Source organism: Pagrus pagrus (genome assembly GCF_965226575.1).
Source record: "Pagrus pagrus genome assembly, chromosome: 10".
Classification (NCBI taxonomy): domain Eukaryota; kingdom Metazoa; phylum Chordata; class Actinopteri; order Spariformes; family Sparidae; genus Pagrus; species Pagrus pagrus.
In genome coordinates this window covers 30620693-30647999 of record NC_140194.1, presented here as the reverse complement: position 1 = coordinate 30647999, position 27307 = coordinate 30620693, and the positions used below count along the sequence as shown (strand labels likewise).

Here is a 27307-nt window from a genome sequence, read left to right as displayed (position 1 = left end):
GTTTTAATGCTGTTGCCCTTGGCTGTATCTTCTTGTTCTTGTTTTTCAAGCCTGGTCGTTTGTGTGTGTGTGTGTGTGTGTGTGTGTTGATGTTGTTGTTGTTGTTGTTAGTTAAGCATCTATATGCACACACATAACGTCATTCCTGCCAGCTAAGTGGAAATTAAGGCTGTACAGGTGAATTCGGTGACTGATTTGTGTGATTTGCCATCTAATGTCACCACCATTACTGCGATGGCAAGTTGCAGTGAGTGTCTGCTACTGACAGTACAGGCAGCATATGTAGTTGAACTGATGATGTTTGCTAGTGTGCTCCATTTACTGATGAAGGTGCCTTGTGTGGATGGTGATCTTAACGTTATTTAGATTTCTCATATTAGACACTGGTCTTTCAGTAGTCAGAATAGGTTATGAGGAAATAGGCCTAAAAACCAGCTGTCACATTTTAAGTGATGAAGTAACTTACTATGTATCACATGCTAACTTTACAATAACATTGCTACCGAGTTAGCATCATTAACCAAAAGCAGCATTTAATTATCACAGACCAGATACATTACAAAAAAATACAAATTCATATTTTTTTGTTGGCATTCAATATCATTTTATTTAAAAAAATAACTGCTGACGGATGACAAAATGCTAACTACATTGCAGCAATGGTGACTTGCCTACTTCTGGTACCTTCTCACATCCGTATATATTCATGAGATCTGTTGATTACAAGAAAAATGTTACAGTTAAAAATAAAGATGACTTTATTCAAACTGTGTTGTTATCTTTCATATGGGAGGTGAATACCTGAGAGCAATAGTGGTAAAAAACCAATAACAGACTGACATCACAGCAAACAGACACCCCACTGTCAGCTTGTATTGAGTAAACGCACTCTGTAAACTTGGTAAACAGATGCTGATTTGGGGTGGGAGAATGAAGTCGCCCTCAGCTCGTTAGTCTCCGACAATGGCATCTCTGTGCCAACACTGTGCAGCGCTGGCACACAGGAGCACTGAGAATTGACCCATTCACACTCGCATTCCCTCTCTGCCGCTCTGTCTTCCCTATTCACATGGCCTGGGAGAATCTGAATAGAGACCCACCCCACCTCCCACCCCCTTTTGCTTTGCTCAGTTGCGCAGATTTCAATTTCTAAGCCCCCCTTCGTCCTCCCGCCAACCATTCTCTCTCTCTCTGTCTCTCTCTCTCTCTCTCTTATGTGTCTTTCTCTGCGTCTCTCTCCCTCTTCACCCAATTGGGATCCCCAAAAAACGTTACTCTCAAGTCTCAGTCAGGCTTCCAACGCCTTCCCAATTTACATTTTAGCTAGACTGACTGTGACAGGGAAATAAATTAGTAATGACATAACTGGATCAGAGGAAATTAGATCAGGTTTTTTACAAGAAAAGAAGTTTAATTTACTTATAATGTAAACCAAACCTTTCCTGCAGCTGCAGCTTAACAAAAAAAAAAAAAAAAGATTACCAGACACCCTCATCCAGCCCACATACCGTGTGGAATGGTGGCACTAAGGCAGTCTGCTCCTGGCCTGCTTGTGGCTGAAATGACTGTTATTGTTAAGTAGACTAGTCACAGGAAATGCAGTGTGTTCAGTGAGTTAAGCACCGCTATCGTTCATCAAAATTGCATCTGCAAAACAAAACAGTCATTTTTGGCATTTGTTGATGGGATCAATTTGAAATTTGTCAGGAAACAGTTTTATACAGTCCATGGAAGTAATATAACAAGTACTAAATGAAGAGCTGCAGGTGACAGGCTGCAACTTCTCAGTGAGGTAACCAACTCCTTCTCCCTCATTAAAGACAGCAGGTTCACCGTTCAAATTTGGTTTAAATAGAAAATACTGCCAAATAGTCGCTTTTACTTACTTTTTTTTACACCAACTACCATGGCAAGTGTTGTCTGCACAGTTTCCAGAGCTAAATATTTAGCGCTATAGAAATTCTGATGCTCCACTACGTACAGAAGCTACTTTCTGACTTTTTTGTCTACTCTAGTCAGGGGCTAGGCAGGTAGTGTTCAGTGGTTTTTATCAGAACTGCTTTTTTCAAACATCTGGCGGCTACAGCTGGAAACGAGGTTGATAAAAGCAGTGAGAGTGAATCGAAGTAATGAAGTTGTAAGCTGCAAAATCAAAACAAAGATTTTGATCCAACAGTTCAAAATAGAGACACACGGCTTCAAACACAAATTCATAATTTTTGGTAAAAGCCTGATTAAAGGGAATGGATTATACACATTATTTCAAATTATGCAATGTTAATACAAGTGGTAGTCAAACCTGGAATCTTGTTTTGATTAATTTTACAACAGGCAAGATTGACTAATTAGTGAAAAAACATCTTTAAAACTGTAGAAAACACATCAACATGAGCAATAGTACAAGATACAAGGGATATCTTTCTTGAGTAAATTCATTAAGTGGGAAGAGATCCCCCCCTCCAAAACACACATACACACACACACATACAAAGCTCATACACACCCAGGATCCCTGCCTGTCTCTTTCTTTGAGCTCATTCCCAGAGTGAGGGGTTACTTCAACACCATTCGCTCGCAGGCAGACGACTCGGAGCACGCTGGTCCGTTTGGATTTAGGACCCCGCTGAGCTGTGACTAACCAAATGTTGAATCAGTCAAACAGTGGTGACGGAGTCGCAGATTTGAAGTGAAAGGAACCGACTGACAAAACTCGAAAGGCTTTTATTTCATGTCTTACATTGTGTATCCATGGCTCAGAATTAAACAGATGTATCGCATTACAGCCTTTCAGTCTTCAAGGAAAAAAATGTGATACACCAGTGGTGACACAGAAACTCAAACAGACACACACGTTCACACATTTAGAGCAGCATTTTATTTGTTTGTTTATTATTATTATTATTCTACCAACTACAGTGCATGAATACATTCACCAGTTTACCCAATCTGAAATGAATCTGATCCAAACCACTGTGTCATCGTCCTGTCTCTGTGAAAGCTCATAAATATCGTCATCACACAAACATTTAGAAACATTGTGAGCCTACAAGACATTTCTTGCCTTTCTTTCTCTCACACAAACACACACACACACACACACACAGACATGCATGCTTGTACAGCACATGACTTGCTGTGGGCTGTAAAATATGCCACTGCGTCGTGTTTTGAGGAGGTTTGAGGAATGCAGGAAGGATCTGAGTGGTATCGCTCTGCAGGAACTGATCTGACAGTCCTTGTTTGGACACTCCTACAGGTCCTGTATGCCAACATCACTCTCTCTCTCTCTCTCTCTCTCTCTCTCTCTCTCTCTCTCTCTCACTCTCTCATAGATTGGGTAAGGCCACACTGAGACTGATGATGCTGCCTGTTTTTACCTTTGACCACACTGACTGGAGCTGTCAGGACATGCAGGTCTGTAAAGTGAGAAGAACAATGGGATGGAGGGGCAGTTGGAATTACTAAATTAACCAATGAACTTCCAACAATATCTATTGTTTTCCATTAACAGAGTGAAGTACATAATAGAAGCACATCCATACTGTGTGATACCCTTTAAAGCCTATGGTTGTAAGGTACATCACCCTGTGTTCAGGCACAGTTTTCAGTAAAGGTTACCTACATTTTAGCAGTGCTCAGACCTCAATATGATCACTGTAGTTCAAGCAATGAATGGGATAAAAGAAATAGACAAAGACAAGTTACATGCATAGCATAAGTGAAATATTGTTGAACATGTGTTGAAGCATTTGTAGTAAGTGACTCACATTTTGCAACTTGAAAACTCAGACAGCCCAGCTGCTCAGGACTGACCCACTGCAATGCCCCTTGTGGTCCAAGCTCAGTAAGCAGTCCATCCTGGTCTGAAGGCATTTTTAGGGATGGTAATGTCTGTCTTTCTCTGGCTGGGTTCTGTTCATCCAGTACTAGGGTTTATGAACTGCCAGCTGTAATTTTTGTTTAGTACAAATAAGCACATGTTAGCATGCTAACATGCAAAGCTAAAATAGTAAACACTAGAACAATATCATATTTCATATCAATGTGCTAGAATGATCATTGTGTGCATGTTAGAATTCTGATATAAGCTTAAAGCACCCCTGAGCTTAAGTATAGCCTCACAGAGCAGTTAGTATGGCTATTCGTCAATTTCTCTCATTGTTAAAGTGCAAAGATTTATCAGAATCCTGATATAATTAATTGCCACAACGCAGCCTTCGCTTTTACTCTTTTTTATCAGGTACTGTACATTATTACAACATCCTCCATTGTTGCCATGTTTCTTGTTGTCAGTACTTCTTGACTCTGAGCTGCCCTCGACTAGATGTATTGTCTAACATTTGTCAACATTAAGGACGTATAGAAGTCTGTTGGTTACATCGTTACATTTACATCGTTTGAGAAGGACATATCTATTTTCTTATGTAAAAGGGGCAAAAGTTGGCCTTTACTGTATGTGAACCTTGGATGTAGGCGCTGTTAGTGCGCAGTGCAAGCCATTGGAAATAAAGGTTTTCAGAGTGCAGTGGTACTCAGGTTGTGCTGTGTCTGAAATGGCCTGTAGTCTTTCTTTTGCCTCCTTCAAACACGTGAGAACATTGTGTGAGAAAATTGTGAAGTTTCTCAGGAATCACCTCACCCCAGTTGCAAAAACAACAAAAAAACACGGAAGCAACTTAAAAATTCTTGGTATTGTGTGTACTGTATATTAGGAAGCAGATGTTGACATCAAGTGCCAGTTGTTCCTCATTCTTTGTAACATGAGAACATCATGGAGTGTTAATTGATTGTGAGTTATATTTACAACACATTATTTCTCCAAAACTGATATGAACTCCAGAAATGAAAATCTAATCTATGTGAAGGCCTTAACCTCATATATATGGCCCCTTTATACACATTACTCTTTTTTGTCTCAACTAGTCTTACCTCCTACACACACACTCACACACTGTAGCATGAGCTTAAACTTCATCCCTGACTACTCACTTCCTTACAGCTTACTTAAAGCCGCAGTGACCAATACCAGACATCTGACATCCGTCATTATGCAACCTGCTATTAGTCCTCATAGATCACTGCAACCACCCAGCCAGCCTGTCAGACACGCACACACATACACATTCATACACACACACACACAAACACCCACACACACATGCACGCACACACACACACACACACACACACACAAACACACACACACACACACACTCAACAGAAGTCATGCTTGATGAGTGGCTGAGTCAGACAGACTAATTATTAATCCATTCATCTGACAGCCGTAGCAGAAAAACACACACGTCACACACATGCTGATGGTGTGTGGGTTAGAACAGCTGGGGGCCATTGACTGACCCGATAAAGACCAGCAGCCGTCGCTCATACTGAAAACCTAGCATTGAAATTGACAAGAGAACACGCAAATTAGGCTGCTTTATTGGAAATCAGTGTCCAGCCTTACTGATTACTTCACTGACTTCGTAAACTCACGACACCTGACTTTGTGACCACACAAGTGCTTACTGACTTTGGATTTAGTCATCAGGAAGCAGTGAACAGTTGTAAAACACTTATCAGTGATGTATTTACCAATCCTGGCCAACAATAGTACAGAGAAAAGGCTAACATTTCAAATACTGGCTAGTGAAAGAAAATATTCTGGGTACAACTGATATCATTCGCTGTTCAATTTGATTTGCAAAGGAAGAGAGGACGTAAGCGTAGCAGAAACACACTAACCTACATGTGTATCATTTGTCCATTTGATATTTAATTGCAAATCCAAAATCAGAAAATAAAAAAATAAAAATGATTATTTCATTATTTGTTTATGAATGTGATACAAAGAATGTTTTGTTTTTCGTACTTTTGATTTTATGCTGAGATTAAAAATAGGGAATGTAAAAAATGGGCCGCAAGCTGAATTTGATTTTGATATTTAATTTCTCTCATTTGTTTGCCCCTGACAGGTATTTATTATGGCTTAATGACTCAAACAGTAGGTGTGGCTCGTAAACTGCTCTGTTTATGGAAGTTTATGAAGTGTAGCTTTGCGGATAAACACACTGATCTTTTAGGCCCTTCTCCAAGTATTCTACTGCTCCTCTTGGGGTCGCTCATCCCCGGAGTCGCTCTTTGCTGCAACTACAGTGTCTCCGGGCTCATTGGGAAGAGCGGACGGGCCGTATGATGGAAAAGCAGCAGGGCAGCCTACCTCCACCATCCAGCCTGTTCGCTGTGGTGGTGGTGGTGCTACTGGCTCATAATGATTGGTTTTTTACAAACCAATCACAAGAACATAGTTATAATAATGACTTAGGTCTTTTCGTGGGCCTGGTTATGTTAGTCTGCTGGACAACAAGAGGTAGGGAGATTGTGGGACCAGTGCCCATGACAGAGAGCCTGTTCTCGGCTGTTCTCCAGTGTCACACCCCCCTGGTGGCCATGAGCCACACCCAATGTGTGAGTCAACAAAGCCATTATAAAAAGCTCCCAGGGCACACAAATCGGAGAAATTAAATATCAAAATCAAATTCGGTCTGTGGCCCATTTTTTAATTTCCTATTCTTGATCTCAGCATAAAATTAAAAATATGAAAGCGTTATTTTTTTTTCATAAACAAATATATGAATACTGAATCATTTTTTTCTGTTTCTGATTTTGGATTCTTAATTGAATATCAAGTGAACGAATGATACTCTGAACAAATGATATACAGAACGAATGGACCCCTACAGCATTACAGCTCCAGATTATAAAATGGTTGAAACAGTTAATAAGTGAATGTTCATTTAGTGAAGTCTCCAGTTGAGATCTGGGAGGACTAACACAGGGGGACATGCAGAGACAGTGAGGACCTAATTGAGACACTGACTAGAGCGCTATAGAATATTCCCTCCTCCTCCCCAAGTGCTGACTGGCTAAGCATGACGGTTATAGTGGTGACCATGGAAACCCTTGGGAGTCCCCAAAGCCCCCAGAAACCGTTGCTGTGTGGACCCTGAATCCACAAGTGCTCCCATTACCTCATCCTACACTGGTAACAAAAAACATCTAAAAACAAATGGTTCAGTGAAAAACCTTTTATTATAGGTTAAAATAGTTTCATAGCATTGCAATGTACTCATAATATATATATATATATATATATATATATATATATATATACATGTATGTATATATACACAACACTCTGTTCTCCCATTGGCTGAGAGCATACCTTAACGCAATGCAATTCTGGCCTATTCATCCACGCTGAGGAAACGAGCTGGATTAATGAGGTGGACGGACACGCGCTAATCACCACCAGTTCAATCACAAGGAAGGCTTTCATTGGTGTCTGGGCAGACACTAGTTATTGATAGTGTGTATTGTATGCTGCATTTTCTTCTTCTGGACTGCTGAGTCTGGTTTGCTGCTGTTTTACATTGTAAAACATTGTAACTGCTGCTTGCCTTTCCTTGTGCTCATCACAAGCTGATCTGAGCTTCTCCACTTTTGTGGATCTAATTGTTAGCCTTGCTGCGTGTGAGTGCACAATAAGTCGCATTTCTATCTGCAACAATGGCCAAAGGAAGGTAATCGAGCATCAAACAGCCATCAAGCCAGAATATTCTTACATTTTACTCTGTGAATTGATAATTTATTTTGATCAAAACAGAGTTGATTGAGGAAAGACAAACCAAGACTGTTGGTGAGTTTAATTTAGTTTATGTCGAGTTTGAAAAGAGTTTCTTTGACAAGGAGTTAATGAGGTAATTAAGCTAGTCTTAGTTCGGTAAAAGAGAGAAACTTGAATTCAGGCAGAGTACAGATGAATTTTTCTGTTTAGTGAGGAAATAGGTATAAGAATATTTCCTTTATTGACATTTTGAGTTTATTTTGTTTACATAATAGAATAGCTAGCAAACTTGCCGCTTTTACATCTCCCAGCTGAAACTAACTAACAGACTATCTCCTCTTGACATAAAAGTGGTAGTATGAGAGAAGACAGGCTGGGGCTAGCTGGATAGCATGCCAACTTAAGTAGGTATCTCTCCAACACAGTACAAAGATGTCTTTGACGCATTATTATGGAACTCCACTGATGTTCTCTCAAGACCCGCCCATCCTCCTGAGACGCTCTTCACTGTGAGTGACCCAGAGTGTCTCTGGGCTCATTTGGTTGAGCAGACAGACTGGCTGCCGCTGTTCTGCCACCAGGCTGTTCTCTCTAATGTTACCTAACAAGCCCAGAGACACTGCACTGTGACAGCCAGCTGTTATGGTGTGTTTACCAGGGCAACTACGACTGTTACAGTCTGCTACATCAGCTCCACCACTGGCTGTTTGTTTTAAACAAGCACAAGACAAACACAAGCACAATCTATTAACACCAGTCAGCCACTGAACATACGGTTGGGAAATAATATGCTACATAGCATATTATTGTCTCTTTTGTAGTTTGATTAAACAGTAAATTCATTTTGGCCCACTGAGCTCCCTCCCTTTCTCTGGTTGTTCATTGGACTACCAGGTCACCCAGGGGGTTGTGGACACAAGAGGACAGCTGAGAACAGGCACTCGGCCGTGGGTCCCACAGATCTCCCTCCCTCTTGTCCAGTGGACTACCAGGACCATGAAAATCTTTGTCAGCACAACTGTCATGTCATTATTTCCTAACTGGATTTGCAGTGGCTGTCTGGTGTTAATGGGCTGTGCTTGTGTTTTTCTCACAGTTGGTTTGTAAAAGAAAAAGCCAGCGGTGGAGCTGATGTAGCGGACTGCGAGCCGTAGTTGTCCCGCTAAACACACCATCACATCACACCGACTGGCTGTCACTCAGTGTCTCTGAGCTCGTTAGGTAGAACTCTAACAAGCTAAGAGAAACTCTGACATCGACGAGTGGCTCTGGAGGATGAGTGACCCTGACAGGGGCATCAAGAGAGGCTGAGGCTCCTGAAGAGCAAAACTATAGCTCAAAAACTGCCAAAAAAGACGTTACCAGATCTACTGTGTGAGTCAACAGCTTGAATCAAATATGGAGAAGGCAACCAACAAAGCCAACCATCATGTGGGTTCCACACCCAGTGAGCATTTTCTCATTTTAAAAAGACATTTAAAAAATGTCTTTTGTCACCATTGAAAATACGTTCACAAATGGTTCAACAGGGGAAGTCAAGAAGACAGTAATTAAACATTTACATGTAGACCATATTTCACAGGGATTTGAAATACTGGTTTTAAAATCTGAATGTGGTTTCTTTTAGCCAGGCTCCAAAATGATAATATGAGAAAGCTTTTTAAAGCTATAAGAACCATAATGGCATGTACAGGACTTGAACTGCCACACTTCTTACTGATAGACAACCACTTACCCTACAACCACATCAGTGGTGGGTGAAACCTCATGTTTATTTCTTCACTGTGGGAAGTGTGTCACAACTTATGGTTTGGAGTAGTCAAAGCTGTAATGCTTAAGTATTGTGCATGCACTTTTCACAATAAGCGCAATGTCTTATTTAACATTAATATATAAAACTGCTCCCATAATGTTGTCCTGGAAGCTTTTATTGGCAGCTCCCAGCCTATATAGTTCCATATTAATGACAATTTGTATGAAAAATATAACTGGTGTTAAAACTGCCAATGCTTGCATTTCTATAGTGCTTTTCCAGTCTACTGACCGCTCAAAGCGCTTTACAAAACCTGACACATTCACCCATTCACACACACATTCATACACTGATGGCAGAGGCTGCCATGCAAGGTGTGAACTGCTCATCAGGAGCAATTTGAGGTTCAGTATCTTGCTCAAGGATACTTCGACACGCAGCCAGGGATTTGAACGAATTGCTGGATGACCCGCTCTACCTCCTGAGCTACAGCTGTCCCAAGAATCAATGTTTGTGTTCACTGGGTAATAACATGTAAGGCAGGCAAGGCAAGTTTATTTAAACGTTTAAATAAACTTGCCAGTGTTGACATTATGTATTTGACATAATGTCAACACTGTTATTGTTTTACACTGTGTTGATAATGTTATTAATGATATTATCTTACACAATGCTCCTGTAACACCTGGACAGTTGTTATGATCTCATGTGACTCGTTGACACACCCATCCCTCATGTTAGTCGTTCGGGTTACATTGATCATGGTGTGGCTGGGTATTAACCTGCCTGGGAAGGGATCCCAGGACTGCATTGTGAATCTTCACTGACATTAAGCATTTAAACGAGTGGGTGGGCTGGTGTATACGTGACTCAGGAAGTACATGGAGATACTGCATAAACTATATAACTTGCACTGGTACCTGTAGCTTACAAACTGAAGATCAAAAGTCTTTTTAGCAGTGGTTTAGAATGAGGACCACATCATTTCACTACTAAAGTGACCAAAGTGATATCTGCAGGCACAGTTTGAAGCTGCTCAGAATGCTGCAGCTGATAAGCTAATTAGCTATTAAGCCTGCAAAAGTCAGCAGAGCACTCTTCCCTCAGGATGTTTGTTTGGCAGCTCTTTCAACAAGCTAAGGTGCAATCTAAGTAAATATATGCTTGTAGTCAAGGAGACTCTTTGCATCACCATCTGCTGTCTGGCTATTAGTGTGACTGTAGACCTATGGATCTGACTATTTCATTCAATTAAGTTTGAAATTTCAACAACTTATAGTTCTCTGTTTACGTGGACAGAAAAAAAAACTTGAAACTCCAATTCAGTCGTACAAACTTGCTTGACTTGTATAATTACAGAACATCCGGTCTGCATTATTTTTGTTAGTTACATTATTTTTATCATCATGAAGTAATGAATTACAGACTATGAATGACTACACAACTCAAGTTAGTTTCAAGAACTACTGATAAAACTTTATATAGTACAGAACTGAATGAACATCAATAAACGATTTTTACAGCAGTTATTTTGACTTGTCCAAGCAGGAAATGCAAATGTGAATCCTCTCTCCATCACTTGGCTTATGGGGACAGTTAATAGAATGGGGCCATTGTTAAAATTTTGGGATCACACCTGGTGCTTTCCCTGCTTTTGTCTGCTATGAAAAGAGTCTAAAATGCCAAAATGACATCAGTGCACAGAAACAGTTAACTTGAATTTAATATCATCCCATATTGGACCACATATACAAAGACACGTATATTGTTTGGCTCTAGTAAATTTGACCACATCAGGTGCTGTAGAAAACCTTGTTGGTTCCAAGATGTGTTATTTATTTTGATTCACCATTATTTTTAAACAAATGAGAGGGACCTTTGACACATCACAGCTCTGAAGTGCCTACAACTTCTTACCTTAGTATATAACAGATGGCCAAACAAAAAACAGGGACACAACCCTCCCGATCTTTGCATTTTTTAGTCCCACCAGAATATCCCTGGTCTTCTAAGCTTCACAGACGCACAAAAGACACTTTGAGAAGCAGGGTTGGAAAAAACATCAATTTTTATTTTGAAATGACTCGTCTTGTGCCCATTCTTTCTTTTTTTGCTGTATTTTTTGAAAATCTCTTCTGCCAATGATCAAGATAACAATGCTCTTAAAAATAAAATCAAAAGTTAAAAGTTTCAGAGACAATAAAATTAATCTCAAAAACAAAAACAAAAAAAGTACAATAAAAAAATCCTATTTTTTGCAGGAGGAAGGGAGGGGGGGGGTTGAAACCAAATAAAGAGAGATGCTACAACCGAGAAATGGCTCCTCCTGGGTTGGGATGATAAGCACAGCCCATTGTTGTGATGGGTCATGTGCTGATCAAAGTCCCGCCGCCATAGGATAGCCAATCACAGTGTAGTGTCCAGAAGCTCCCATGATGCCCCTTTCTCCCTGGGAGACTAAGGCAGCCAAACACAGTAGGTTACAGTATGATGGGGTAAATTGTAAGATGAACACCAGAAGAAAAGATCTCCATTCTCAAAATCCTTTGGGGAAAATTTAATACTTGACTACAAGAGCTGCAGAAAGATCAATATATTAGTTGTTCCTTTGTATTTCTAAAGCATAATATGTACAGGCAGAGAGCCTTCTGTGAGACCAAGAGTCTCACTCTTTGCCACGTACTCCTCTACAAATTCTGGAAACTGCAAACATTAATTATGTCAGAAGGTAGAAACTACATTAAAATAAGGTCCAAAAATGTTCACAGTAACAAAAAGACACATTTGAACGAGTAATAAAAGGGAATCAAAGCTCAAAGCAAGCAAGTTTGAGGACAGAAGGATGAATTACAGCCCATTGCAGGACAAGACGTCATGGTTGGCTTTGAGGCTATAATCCAAACACAGCTGTCTGGCTAGAGATGAAGAGATGGTTTACTCAGCACAATGACTCAGGCTTACTCAAAGCAAGCTGCCAACCACCACCAAGGATACTGTTAGAAAATGGAGATCATTTCCTCCTGGAGGTACAGTGTATCATGACTAAGAGCATGCTCTGGTGTAAAACACGTCTGCAAGTAAAGGGTTTCATTTCAATTAGAGACATTTGTTCCTTATCAATGAACTCATTCTCACAATATGATCCATGATCACAGTACAAGATTTTGAAGTGAAACCCTTCAGTTTTTTTACATCCTCATGACATGAAATTATTCCTAGGAAACGGTGCTGAAGCGTTGATGTCACTTCATATTGCTCAGCTGCAGCCCAGCTAAGATGAAGATGAGTGTGAGATGATAATGCACAGCACAGTAGATAACCAACCATGAGCTCACTGGGGAGAGGGCAGGTAGGAGAGGAGAGAGGACAGTCTGTGATTTTTTAGAGCTCTTATACACTTGATTTCAACTACGCTATAGTCATACAGTTGGCTGAGATATTGCTATGTCATGGTCAGCTGCGTTCTTGCTACCAGATCTGGACCACCTGTGGACCATAATTCACCGTTATATTCGGGTGGAGTGTAGGTGGGCTATGTGGCCCGTCCCCGGGCCAGACACATCTTGCTATGAGGGAAGTGTCACCATGTTAAGATATCTTTATGTGCTAAATCTGAAGGTCTCAAGGAAGATCTCCTGGTGTTGGACTATTTGGCCCAGATCTGCCCCCACATGTCCTTTGGATGGACTTTTTAATCTTCCAGATACACAAACTGCTCCAAGTGAGTGTGTGAACAAAGCAGCTCACACATTAGCATGTTAAAACCAAGTATATAAGTGCCCTAATGCAGATGCTGTCATGATGTCATTTCAGAGGTGCACCAACAGTATCTGTACTGTCAGGATCTGTGCCAAAGCACTGAGTAACTACAGTAACTCTGATCTGTTTTACAATAAGCCATTGTTAGGCAGAATCAAAAGTGTCTGGCCAGTGTTTGAAAAACTTTAACTGGTTCTACAAGCTGCTCCTGGTGCACCTCTGCTTTGTTTTTGTGTCTACCTACAGTATGTTCTTGCAAATGAGCACATTGTTTACTATGAGCTCTCTCCTGCACCTCACTGTGAAGGTAAGACGTGTGTGTTCAATGCACTGATTTACCTTTCATTAAGCACCCTCTCCATCCCGCCTCGCCCTCTCCCCAAGAGGTAGCAGCCCTGCCCCAACACTCCCCGCTCCCACCTACTCCATCCTACCCCTCCCGGACCATACCCGACCTCCCCAACCCCAACCCTTCTAGTGGACCGTGGCACTTCTCTACTCGGCCTGAGCGTCATAATTGGCTCCACCTGCCTTCTTCAGCTCATTACGGATGTTGTCCTCATCAAGTTCCCTCAGGTCACTGAACATGAACTCCTTGGCAAAGTTCTGGAGAAAAAAAAACACATTCTGAAGTGAAGAAGGGATATCAAAGGATAAACGTGCCTTTCACCAAAAATGCTATTATTATACTAACTGTTGGCATACAGAAAACCAATGACTGACCCAAAGACCCCTTATGGCCCCAGTACCATTGTGATTTAAAAGCCCCAAAACCCACAGAGAGCATTAAAGAGTAGCATGTCTCCAAAGAGTTGTAAGGCAGGAGTTATTGCCATTTGTGGAAGAAGAAGGAAAAAGAAGTTTGTTGCTACTTTAACGTCCTGAGTAAAGCTAGCCGGATAACTTTATAAGCTAAGTTACGGACGTATGGTGCAGAGATAAAGACCATATTAACTAATGTTTCACAGTGGTAGTTATCATATGTTAATTCAGTAGACATTGCCCAACCCTTATATGGGAGAGAAGTTGCTAAGTATTTATGAGAAAACTATTTACAGAACAGCCTCAGAATTGAGCTTCAGATCAAAAGATTAAGTGAACTATTTACCGAACAAGGTTTTTTTATAAACTTGAATGAATAAACTTTTCGTATGTGCAGTATAATGACACATTTTATTCAGTTGACGCTCAAACTCCAACCAGCTCGGCTTCTTCATCCTCTATTTATCCTCGCCTGCGGCACACTGGAGCTACAGTGACTCAATATTGCCTCTCAGGCTAGGAAGACTTATTACAAGAAGGGACGGCCCGTCCCTGGCACCAGATATCTCTGCAATACAGCACATAGGCATCTTGGACATAACGCTAGAATTGTTACTTCTTCACACTGTTGATAAGGTTTTTTTTGAATGTTTTAAACTAATATTATGTCCAGATCTTACAAAATGCACCTTTAAGGCCCAGGACTACTGAAGGAAATATGTCGACATGGCGCTTGGTCTTGTCGGTAAACTGCTGTAGCAGGTGAGCTAACAGATAACATGCTAACCAGACAGGAACATGTCATGATAGCTCTCTGAGCTTCTTTCTATTGTCCCTGTATCTGTCTTTATTCTCAGAGGATTTCTTTTATCAGGATTGCACAAGATTTAATTCACTACAGAGTTATTGAAGAGGGCAAAAAATTCTCTGACCTAATCAGCTTGCTAACACTCAGTTTGAGTCATAATCATTTATGTAACAATGCTGTAAGGACAACCCAGCTGGTGTCAGATATGAAATGGGGTAATATACTGTATAATTGTAATGTAATGTAAATTATTGATACAAGTCTTGATATCTAAAACTCTTTGGCAATGAATTCTGGAGGTAAAAAAAAAATGTTTAAATGAGTTTTGCTGCAAAAACGCTACATCATCCACCACTGAAGCTTGTCAGCTAAAGTCAAGTATGAGTTTCAGGACCTTCCAACCTACCAGGTGAAGAAGAACATAACAACATTGCTGCTTGTTTCTAATACCCTTTTCACACAGGACAAAAAAGCTACTTACACCCACCAACATCTGGCTTTTGTCTTTAATGTGAATACCAACTACTGGTAGCGACGGCCATGGTTTAAATGTGCCAACCAGAGAGATATGTGACCGTTCATTTGAAAACAACAGTGGTGACTATGCAAAAGGTTAGCATAGCTGCTATAGTATCAGTTATATCAGAGCTGGAGAGTATATTTAATTGAAGGAAGAGCTTTTTAAAGCTGCTTCAAGTGATGTACATTTTTGGTGACTCTGGGGCAAAGGAGCAAACAGTAAACACAAAAATGATTCATTTGGCATAGATTAAAGTCCAATATTTAGTCTGTTTTCAGCTCTCTAGTTTTCTAGTCTCCTGCTTGGGAAAAAGAATCACCATATCGTTATGAGCATTTCACATCATGATTTTTTTCTGTTCTTAATATAGAAATATTGATTAGTGCAGCTTTTGCGTATGGGAATATGCTGAATCTGTACAATATATTTACACACATTGTCTTATTTTCCCTTGCTGTTACTACATTGGATACATTAACTACTACATTTCAAATGTTGTGTATTTGAGTCCTTTGATACATGTTTCATGATGCATCTGCTTCAATGCACTTTTGTCTCATATCATGTAAAGATGTTATGGTTTGTTGTTTTTAAAAATCCCAGTTGTTTAGCTGTTTTCAGTGTTTGGTTGCCATTTGCCTCTGTAGCCACCCGGTTTCCCCAAAGGGACAATTAAAGCTCCACTCTATTTTACTCTCATGATGACAACCATTATTTTAATTGCTGCTCTCTACACATGCAACAGCACAGAGTCTCTGACCTGCACGATCTCCTTGACCATGGCCTTGTCGGTGCTGATCTTGGCCCGCTGCAGCCCGCTGATGTTCTCGCCAATCCAGGTGATGAGAGTGAACTTGGCTCGTTTGCTCATTGCATCTCCTGTTGTGATCCGGACAAAGCCGAACAGACGGGAATCATCTAAGGGAAGAGATGGTAGAGACTGTGTGAGACTAGAATACAGATTTAACATGCTTGTAGCTTATATTCGAAAATGTTACATACTTTATCACATCCTAGTAGAAGATGCACACAAACACTCCCACAATTCTCCAGTCTGATCAGAGACTTACACACACAAACAACTGTACATCGTTGTCCTAGTCTTTATTACACCAGGCAGGTTCTAACTGAGCTCCAGTCATGTGATTTAACGTCACATTCTGTTTTTCCATCTGCTGAGAGAAGAGGGCTACTGATTTCACCTTTAAACAAATAATCTCTTCATAAAATGTCTTTGATCAATGAGAGGGAGTGGGTCATAACAGAAGCTTAACAGTCCAAGCAGTACAGCAGCTGCATTTCATTACAATCACTTAAATACTTGTCATTTCTGTTGCTATGGGGTCTCTCAATCAAAACAATGACAACTAAAGACATAGTTTGATGACGTTGAGAAGTCGCATGGGATCATGGGAGTTGTTGTCTTCATTGATAAAACAACCATCATTGCTGATCTATCTGACATGATAGTCACATTCGTCGACTTCCTTCCTCACTCTCTGACTCTCTGCTGAAGTTATAGTGATAGGCAACCAAATGAAATACACCGTTTACTTGAATAAACCTGTGGGTTTCTCTGTATTTGAACATTTTTCCCAAGTTGTCCCAAACTGTCATTTGGGAAAACTTAAGGACTAGGGGAGTCACTATTCTCCAAATCCACAATACAATGTCATTTGATTTTAAGGTCACGATTCAGTTAAAGTTTTGATTGAACATTATACATTCCTGCTTTTTGTTCTCATCAGACGTTTTCCTGTGTAAATTTTTCATATCTTTAAGATACAGCTTCCTAAACATGGCTTATCTGATATTTTGATAACATCACAACTAATGTTGCTCCAGGACTATCATTTCAACTTAGGAAACCACAATGAAGTTTTTTTCTGAGCAAACTACTGTGGCTAGGAGGACATACTCAGAAAACTTGGGTTTGTATCCCATTTGGATCATTTTATCATACTGTTGACTTGTGTTTATTTTTACACAAAGCTCACTTATTTTCCGTTTCTTTTCAGTTTTCTGTCACTGTTTAGTGAGGTTAAGGCAGCAAAAATACTTGGTGAGGTTTAGGCAGCAAAAATACTTAATAATAATAATTTCTCCCATGTGCAAATTTTTCCAGTCTTTTTCCTGAGGCCCAAAGCTATGATATTACGAAAACGTGAGTGGTCAGTTGCAATGATGGTCCTGGAGCAACATCAGTTATGATGTTCCAGGAAAAACACCAACATGCCGATATAAGATCGCTCTCCCAAACCCAATTAGTGCACAATGCATCAATGTTACAAGACATGAAGTATGTAAATAAAATAAAATTAAATCTGTAAATTTCTTTACTTAATCACTTAGCAGTAGCATCAATTGTTTCAAAACTACACTGTGTGTATGTCAATATGCCTGTGTGTGTGGAGGACAGACAAAAGAGGTCCAGTGCTGCAATGCAGATGAATACAAGCTTCTGCATTTTGGGTGAAGTTTTGTAATGTGTGTGTTTGCGTGTGTGTGTGTGCGTGCACAAGGAGGAAATATTCAGGTCAATAGACTAAATGAGTCAAATCTCTTGTGAGCCCTGCAGTAACACAGACCTCCCAGTGACCACGGCAGTCACTCTTGTGGTGGTCCACCTCAGAACTGTGAATACTGTGAACAATGTCTGAATACACACAACCAGACAGGCTAAAAAGACAAAAAAAAAACTCTTGTTTGTTTTTGTTTGTTTGTTTTTTCCACAGAATTTTACCTCTTCTAAATCTTGAAATGAAGCAGTGTGAGCAGGGGACATCACTCTGTAGGGTGAACTGCTCACACACATGCAACATATAATGATGTAATGCCAGTCGTAGACAAAGCCGAACTCTCAGTAAGGCAGTTACACTAAACCTGTGTTGGAATGTATTTTAATTTTACGTACTGTATATCCCCTAAATTTGTTATGAATGCCTACTGACTGAATACAAACTGAGATTGATACTTGGATTACCAAAATGGATAAGGTAGACATGATATGGGCATTGTACTGGACAGAGTGGCATGTAAATTCCTTATATGTCACATGCTTGAGCCTCTAATTCACCTTTTTTTTAAGTTAGTGGATGCTACACTTCCAGTTATTCGACTAAATGGCATCTTTCGTTAGACCAACCCTGCCTGGTAACTGCCCACATCTTGCAAACTCCATATCAGCTTTTCATAACCCCTTCTTTGTGTTATAAAGTTGTAGTTTCCTTACTTAGCAAGGTAGCTGGATTTGCAATCCCATGATCACGTGATCTTGAGATCTTGCCAGGCTTCCAGCAATGTCCTTGTGACCGAATACACAAGCGTTCAACCAATCAGCTTCATTTGAGAAACTACTGGTGGCGACGGCCATGGTTTAAATGTGCCAACCAGAGAGATATGTGATCGTTCATTTGAAAACAACAGTGGTGACTCCTCAAAAGGTTAGCATAGCTGCTATAGTATCAGTTATATCAGCGCTTATATATTTCATTGAAAGAAGAGCGAAGAACGGAACTGAAGGCTTTTCTCGATCGTATAGATGTTTTTGCTCTTTTCTAGACTGGGTTCAGTAAGATTTTGATTTACCAGCTGGCTCCACTGGTGATAGCGTTCTCCTACTGTTTGGTCTAATTAGTTGAAGTTAGCCTGTGATAGACAGTAATAGACAGACGGCTTTTCCAGTCACCTTCCAAGTATTCTTTTATGGTGCCTGCCCTTTTCCAGAAAGTTTGCAAAGATGACTTTCCAGATGGTTCTGTGTAACAAACCATGTGGTGTGTCAGGTTTGTAGTCTATTGTATTGCAAACCAGAAATGTCATACTGCTCTGATGAGAAATCGTGTCGGGGACCTTGGTCAGTACCAATCTTTATCCCAGATCATCTGGTACTTGGAGGGGTTTACAGTCTTAAACCTTGTGAACTGCCCACAGTCTCGTGGGGGCCAGCCTGATAAATATCAAACATGTTATGTTTTGAAATCTGGATGATTGCATCAGTACTTTCTACAGACGACAGCAACCATTCAGATATCCTGTAGCAGCTGACAGAGTTGCCAAATAACAGTGAAGATTTTAGTCCTTGAGGCTAATGTTAGCCAGCATACTGTTGATTTATCAAAACTGAAAAATCTCACCTGCCGTTTTTGCTGGAGAATAGACAGCCCATGATGACCACGTCTCCCAAGCTATTGTCTCATCCAGGCTAATTTCTTCTACTTTAGTTTTTTCTCACTACAAAGCAGTTACTTTTCTTTTATCTTTATGTACCTGTTGAGGCAGCTGATAAAGACTTTCCTGGCAGAGCCTCAGCAGCACTGTTCTCAGATCAGCCGCACATTAACACCATTAAGTAGTCACTGTACAGTGTCTTATCAGTGTGGCCACAGAGGAATTCACCAGTTTCAACACCTTGCCTTCAGCACTAAACACACACACACACACACACACACACACACACACACACACACACACAGAGCAAAGTCTGTAGCCCTTTTCACACATAGACTCCGCATTATCACTGCAAGGAAGGCTCGCCTTTAAGCCGCCTTTTCTTGTTCACACTGATACGAGCAGCTGCAGAACCAAAAGAGGCGTGATGGCACACATCATGACGTTGACATCCGTCGTTTTTTTAATGTGTTTCCCCGGTTTCCACTTGATAATCTAAACATGTATCTGCCGACTGTTTATAATCATATGGATGAAGTTGATCAAGTTTTGTGATTGAGATCCCGACCCACCATGCATCCTGGAAAATGAATGGGAAGTCATGTTTTTTGCTCTAAATTACATAATTACATGATCACCATCAGTAAACAGTGGACCCTGTCTGACTCTCACTCACAGGGAGGGATGCTGTTTTCCGGGGGAAAGTTCCCTGAAGTCTTGGTCGGGAGGGCTGACAGTCGGTAAACTTTTTCTATACCAGAGACCGTAACTACAACAACACAATAGTGGAAGGTGACAAGTCATTTGTCAGTTAAAGTTTTCTGCTCTGAATCACGTGACATAATCACCGCCATTCAACTGCAGGAGCTGCCTGGCTCTGTTGCCGAGGGCAGACGCTGTCCGCCCCCCCCACCCGACTTCCTCCCTCTGCCAGACTCTTCCTGGTTTGTCTTCCCTCTAAACCCATGCTGACTCTGCAGCTGACCTCCCCATACTGCAGAGAAAACTGCTCTGAAACTACAACAATGATGAGACAGCAAGAAAGACTTCTTCGGAGAGACTTTGTTCTGCATAAATTGACTTTGTTTGAGCACGGCAAAGGTTGACGGGTGACACAGTATCTTCCTGTGCACGCCGCCTCAGCCCACGCTCAGTCCCTCTGCGACAGCCTGGAAACTAGAGCTGTCTCCTGTGGACAGTGTCAGGTGGGTCTGGAGAGGAGTGGTGTTACCAACATGTTAACTGAGTCCAAAGTTGCTCTGGTTTTTATCTCCACTAACAGCAGGGCCAGAGGATGGAGATGCCAGACAATTAATTGGGTGTTGATCTCCAGAGGCTGAATCTTTATGATTTTGGTGATCTTTTATAATAAAGTGCCCATCTGAGGTCAAAACCTCACCATTCACCAACACTTTGGGTTGGCTGACCTTCTGACCTGCCCTTCAGTACAGGGGTATTCAATCAAAATTCAAAGAGGTCCAGTTAGAGAAAATTTCCTCAAGCTAAGGTCCGGACCTCATAATGTCTAACTTGCATTATGATCCAGTGCCATATACAGTAGCCTATACCGAAGTAGCCTAGCAGTTGTATCTGTTTGTTGTCAAAAACCGACTGTCAAATTACATGAAGTACAATTCTATGTTTTTTTTTCTAGATTTGACACATATTTCAACAGTTTTGTCAGTTTTCACAGTTAACTAGAGGGATTATAAATAAGTACTTAAATAATAAATAAATGTCTGTTTCTCATTTCAAGTAAAATAAGGGCTGTATTTTAAAATAACAGATGTTTTGAAAAATGTGCCTTTTAAGATAACAGGCTTAATCTTACAAGAAAAAATTGAGTGTACCTTGAGTTTCCCCTTTTCTTCTTTTTTGTGAACTCCATTTTCCATCTTAACATTATTAACCAACTGTATAAAAACAATCTCACCATATCTAAATAACTGAACAGTATTTCTTTCCCTTTTATTCCCCATTCCTCCACTATCTCTTGTTCAGCGAAAGAAGTGAGCTTATGCTTTTCCTGCAAGAACTCTAAATCTGGGTTGTAACAGTGTCAGGGCCAGCCCTCAACACCTGTGTAGATGGTCAAAAATTGAGCATGGAACGGTATTTTGTTTAAATAATATTCAAGGTGAGTAAAGCTGCCTTTACTTTTGGTGCCCATAATTTGGATTTGCGTGGGTATGTGTTCTGCTTCATCTAATAGTGGCTCTTCACATTGCTGCTTTTAATAATCACCATGGTATCAGAACATATGAGACGTACTGGTTTTGAATTGCTCGTGGGAACAATTAACTTGTCTTGATTAAAAGCTGTTCTCGTCGGTCACTCTTCTCTCTTTAGAGCGCTATGTGAAAGACCTCTTCTTTGACTCATCCAACAGATGTCTCTGTCTGTGTATATATATTTTTGTTCACTGCGGTTGCCGCGCTTGTCTGAATAGTAGCGTCACGTGAGATGTTTAACAACACATGCAATCGGTCTGTGGGTTTCCAGGGGCAGCAAAACCAATACTGTAAAGGCTGGAAAAGCTGCTTCAGTAAATATAGAAACTCTCTTAAAATTTAATAATTCTCAATAATTTATTAGTTTTATGTCCGGGTCGGACAGCATCTGTGTCCAGACCTGGGTCCTTAGTTAGTGACATTTGTTCTAGTGTCACCATTTGGCATGAATAAACTAATTGATTAAACACTCTGTAAACAAAAGATGTGTTTAAGTCCACCTCAAAAATAACATTTAATGTGGTGAAATCAAACCAATCTGCGATGTTGAGATATTTCACAGGCTTAGTTTCAAGCCTGCCCCGATGGTGGCACTCGATGAAAAATCTGAGGATTAATTAAATCATTAAGATTCATTGAGGGGATCTTAAATATCTGAACTGAATTTCATCGCAATCCAGTTGAAAAGATTGTCAGAATCCATAATGGGAACCTGATGGTTGCACTTGAAAAGAAGTCAGTACGATTCAGCCTCTGTTGACTGGGGTTGGGCAGATGGATGACATCACAAATGGCTGACAGTCATCTGCTGCTGAGCCCTGTACCATTGTGACGTAGTGACTTAAAAGCCTCCCCACCAGAGCACAAAAAAGTAGCTTGTCCCCTCAGAGTTGCTGTAAGCAGGAGTTGTTCACATTTCTAACATGTGTGAGAGAAAATGAAGTTTGTTGCTGCTTAATGCACCAATGTTACATCTCCATCTCCTGTTTATTATTAAACCTGCCATGTTAGGCGAGCCCAACACGCTCAGTTACAGTGGTGGCAGCGGGGTGTCTTTTCCTGAGGCTGCTGTTAATGTATCTGCACCTCCACCCCCGAAAACAAAAAGAGACATCGATACTGGAGACTATGAAAGTCTGCACAACATGGTGCCCCAATCCATTCAGTTGACAAGTGAAAAATCTGACCTGCTGGTGGCGCTGGAGGAAAAGTCAAGAGGTTGTCAAAGTCAGTGGGATTCATTCTCTGAGGACGGTAAAGGTCAAATTGACAAATTTCCTCATCAATCATGGCAATCTATCCAATTGTTGTCTTGCAATTTCAGTCCAGACAAAAGTGGTGGATGGACCAACCAATACCGCAATACAGCAATGCCACTAAAGTAGCTAAAAACACTAAAAATCAATTTTGAAGACACAAAACCTGACAAAACCTTCCCACCAGGCAACATTCAGGACTGATTTTCCCTTTAGCTGATAGTTAGGTGACCTACAATTAATAATGTATGACACTGACTAAATAAGTTATTGGTTGTTGCCACATTTTGTCAGCAGAAATCAGGTTTAAAAGTTCTGGTGGAAAATTAAAATCAATAAATGGATTTTGGACTTCTTGAAACAATAACCCTGCACACCAGAATTCCTCTATTTCTACTTCCTGAATATGTTAAACATTGCTACTCATAATGAGCCCTCCTCTTCAAGCCTCACTACACTATCAGTCTGCATCAACTCCTCCTACACCCTGGTTTTTTTTTTGCAGTTACAACTTCACTGCTAAATAAGGAAAACAAGCCCACAGACAGAAACATGTCTGATAATGCGTGTGTCATCTCTGAACAGGAACCAATGGCAAACACACCAGCTCAACTATTGCAACGCACTGTGATAAATGAGTGATTTCAACATAGGAATTTATGCCCTGAAATATCAGGAAGAGAAAAGGAGTAAAGGCCTGAGGCAGCAAGCTTTAAAGACAACAAGAGCTAGCGTCAGAAGCAGCCACACCCTACATCTGAGCAGATGCTTTACTCTAGAGGACACAGAAAGAGAGGAACTTGCATCAGAGTGACAGACTTTTTTCTCTACATCCGGCCAGCACCCCTTATTTATCCATTCTCCGAGGGAATTATCATCTGAAAGTCTACTTTCTAGGCTTTTTTCTGTTCTCTCCTTTTTGTGAGGAACAAACATAAACTCCTTGCAAACAGATACTACTAGATACTGTACTGTGCAGTGAATACACAGCAGACCAGATCCCTCATAAAAAAGACACATACACACACATAAACCTGTTCGCGTGTGTATTTTTCATTCGGCTGCATGTAGATGCTTTGGTAGGACGAAGCGAAAAATTAAACTTACATGAATGACAACTAGTTGGAGAAGAAGGACTTTTTAAAGGAGTTTTAAAGTAGACTTCAACACCTTCCCATTGTAACTCAGGAAAATATTTCCACCTTTGTACAAAAGGCTGACCTTAATAAATGTTTCACCTTGTAAAAACCATGCACAGGATGTTGTAGGACAGATTATGCAATGCAATGCATACAGTGTTAAGTGCTTTGACAGCTTTGTTACAGGGCTCAAGGCCAATGGGTGACAGGGCAGAGAGTCTTAAAAGATTAGTATCCTGCCAAGTCAAGCTGTGTGGCATATAGGCTGTTTAACAGTCCAGAGACACACAGGCCACACACATACCACACAATCTACACTAATCAGCAGCAGGGACATACAATTCAGCCATACATTATGCTGGGAAAGCTGGGTTAACATATGCGGTTGCATACTTGAAATAAAATGCCGTCTTTACCTGTGCACATTCTCTTGAAGTCCTCATAGTCAGAGCCTTGTCCTGCAGGCACGATCCTAGAGCCCTCATATTTAAAGGCAGTCCTGGAAAATGCACAACACACCGTGCGTTAATACTCTGCGCATTATTCAGTCTCGTGATCTGTTGATCCATCACAAATGTACACATCAGACCCATTTTTGCAAGCTGAAGCAATGCACAACATGCCTCAGACGCCCATGCAAGGTGGCAGCTGCGTGTCAGCCATGTGTAAGTGTCACTACTAGGACGTTATCCTCTCTGAATACAGGACAAAGGAAATTACTTCTGCCCCGCTGGGCCTCATAACTGTGCCGTGTGTGACAGCTAAATAGCCTTAACACAGATCAGCTAGCACACGACACTGAGAGCTGCATGTATTTTTGACTATATTGTTAGAAACAAAAGCACTGGAACCAGGGTTTCACGTATCCAGTGTGTGGGAAAAAATCCCCGGCAAACCCCCCAATGTGCCATTGTAAACGCGTCTTCCAAATAAGCAGGTCGAACTAGGTTTAAAAATCGAGCAATTTAAAGTTAGCTTGGCTAAATGTAATTGTTCATGTCACATAAACTGCAGCTTATTACATTTTATATGTCTTTGGGCTCCTATCTTCCATTCGGCATATATCCAGTAAGCCAAACAGATTTTAATAGGATGTAAACTTTTATAAAAGGTCTGCTATTATTTTAGCATCGTTCTCGGTCGAAAAGACGGCGCAGTGGGCGGTAACAGGCGAGGAGAGCTAAAACATGTAACTGAGATTAGATCGAAAAACAGATTGCTGGATGAATTATATTGTTGCCGGGTTAAATAACGGTTTAGTTTTTCATACCCAATGGAGGTTCTGACTCTGGGTTATATTTACGACACATTTACTTTTGCAAATATGCAAGGCGATATACAAACAGTCACATTCTTGAACGAGTATGGATAAGAAACCATGTCCGTATACTCACCAGTTGGTGTCCGTGTTATCATCTCTGACTTGGTTGTAAGCCTCTCTGCAAGCCTCTTTATCGATTTGGGTTGCCATTTTTTTAGGTGGACGGGAATCAAACAGACGAAGTCAACGTTGTATCAGTCCAAACCAGGAGAGGTAGCTACGCAGTAATAAAGCAGCTAACTTATACAGTTGATGTAATGCATCAGAGAACTATAACTGATAACGTTGTACAATAGGCTCACTTGAAAATCACGACCACCGCACTGAAACAATTGAGCTGGTCGGACTTAGCGGAAAAAGACGGCTCTTCTTCTAGCAGCTCGGTTCATTTCCTGTATATTGCCACTTTATGGGCGTTGGTGATGTTAGTCGATCAGGTTGCCAGTAGACAGACGGAGGAGTCCCCCAGACGCTGGATTCACCTTCTCCCTGTGAATGGTCAATGGTATGAGGACCGCTGTCAAGGCACCCGCGAAATACAACTACATTTTCCGGTAAGGACTTTCAAAATAAAGTAATAAACACAATGGCTGCAGCATAATATTGGTTTAAAGCGGTTTTGTTTATTATTACACTGCATTTATTTAACTGACGTTTTACCCAAAGCGTCTAATGCATGTATTCAATCATGTGGATATAACCCAAAAATATTTTACAAATCAAGTACATTAACTATAAATATTAATTAAGATGAACTGCTTCAAGCACTACATATAGAACAACTACAACAAGTTTTTTATGCAAGTTTTTTTACACAGTTTCTGCTGTACTGATGCCAATGGCAAGCTTTTGCCACTACTGTGGAGCCAGGACAGCAAATAGTCTTGATTTTGTTGAGCAGTTAGTGAGCCACCCTTGTAGTGAGGTAGTAGCACGCTGATTGGCAGTAGCTAGTGGATGGGCTGGGGTATATACAGTCTGACAAAGTCCAGCATGTTAGGTGGCAAGGCAAGGAAGTGTCTTGAACCGGATTGGGTAGCCACCAGGAGCCAGTGCAGAGGAGAGCTGTAGTGTGGGAGAACTTGGGTGGAAGAGCAGCCGGGCTGCTGCATTGTAAATCAAGTGTTATAATGGACCCAGTCATTGGCCGGCTTGTCTGATCCACGGTCGGCCCATTCCTGAGCCATTTTTGCAGGGACTTGGTCTGCAGTGATGTTTGTGTGGGTGGTGCATGTCAAGTGAAATCACACAATGTCCGGACACAGCAGAACATTGCACTGTAAAGAAATGTTATTCACGTCACCTGTCAGTGGTTTTAATGTTGTGGCTGATTGGTGTATATATCTGAGTCTGTTAGGGAAAGGAAAGCAGCAGTGGAGAAATTAATTTTTAACACAAAATCATGATCCTGTTTACATGAATATGCTTCCTACAGTGATCTATTTCAGCCAGAAAATCCCAGGAAATGAACTAAACAACATCAAGCAAGTGTTAGTGAGTGTGATATTGGATCTTTATTTTGTTGCTGGTTACAATGAATGTTTTTTTTTTCATTTATTGGATTAATTTTTGCATTGGAAATGATACAGAAAAAGAGCAGGGAAATGGGGAAAGATGGAGAGGTTGAGATGTAGGGTCGGCTGTAAGGGGGATTAAAAGAGGAGGAAGAGGAAAGGAGAAAAACATTGAAATTGGGCAGGAATGGAGCAATATCTCAAAAAGTAAACCTTAATCACCATGAGAAATAACTGCAACCCAGGACAGGGAGTGGAACGGCAAGATAAGCTTAATATGATACATGATGAGCATATCTGTAACATCCTGTAAAGAATTATTTATTTTTTAGAAGTGTTGCTGTTGCTTTTGTACGCCAGATAATGCAGAAAACTTGATTGTTCTTTTTCAGTGACACAAGTCATTGTTTTATTCTGACAGCACAACAATCAACTTCCGGTTTTTCTTTT

The 27307-nt window shown here is 40.7% G+C and overlaps 1 protein-coding gene across 1 annotated transcript; it reads right to left on the bottom strand.

Annotated features, from left to right (window-relative positions):
- Nucleotides 1–11427: 11427 nt before the first annotated feature.
- cotl1 (coactosin-like F-actin binding protein 1) lies at nt 11428–25853 on the bottom strand. Its single transcript, XM_084364917.1, has 4 exons — nt 25417–25853; nt 24439–24521; nt 15987–16144; nt 11428–13742 (listed from the first exon to the last, which is right to left on the bottom strand). The coding sequence occupies exons 1-4, from the start codon at nt 25491–25493 to the stop codon at nt 13632–13634; spliced, it is 429 nt and encodes a 142-aa protein (XP_084221043.1). The 5' UTR covers nt 25494–25853; the 3' UTR covers nt 11428–13631.
- Nucleotides 25854–27307: the final 1454 nt, after the last annotated feature.

Coding starts and splice junctions, on each gene's coding strand:
- cotl1 (XM_084364917.1), bottom strand. CDS start 25,493: ATGGCAACCCAAATCGATAAAGAGGCTTGCAGAGAGGCTTACAACCAA. Junction 24,522..25,416: donor GATAACACGGACACCAACTG/GTGAGTATACGG, acceptor TGCATTTTCCAG/GACTGCCTTTAAATATGAGG. Junction 13,743..15,986: donor TGGTCAAGGAGATCGTGCAG/GTCAGAGACTCT, acceptor TTTTTTCTCCAG/AACTTTGCCAAGGAGTTCAT.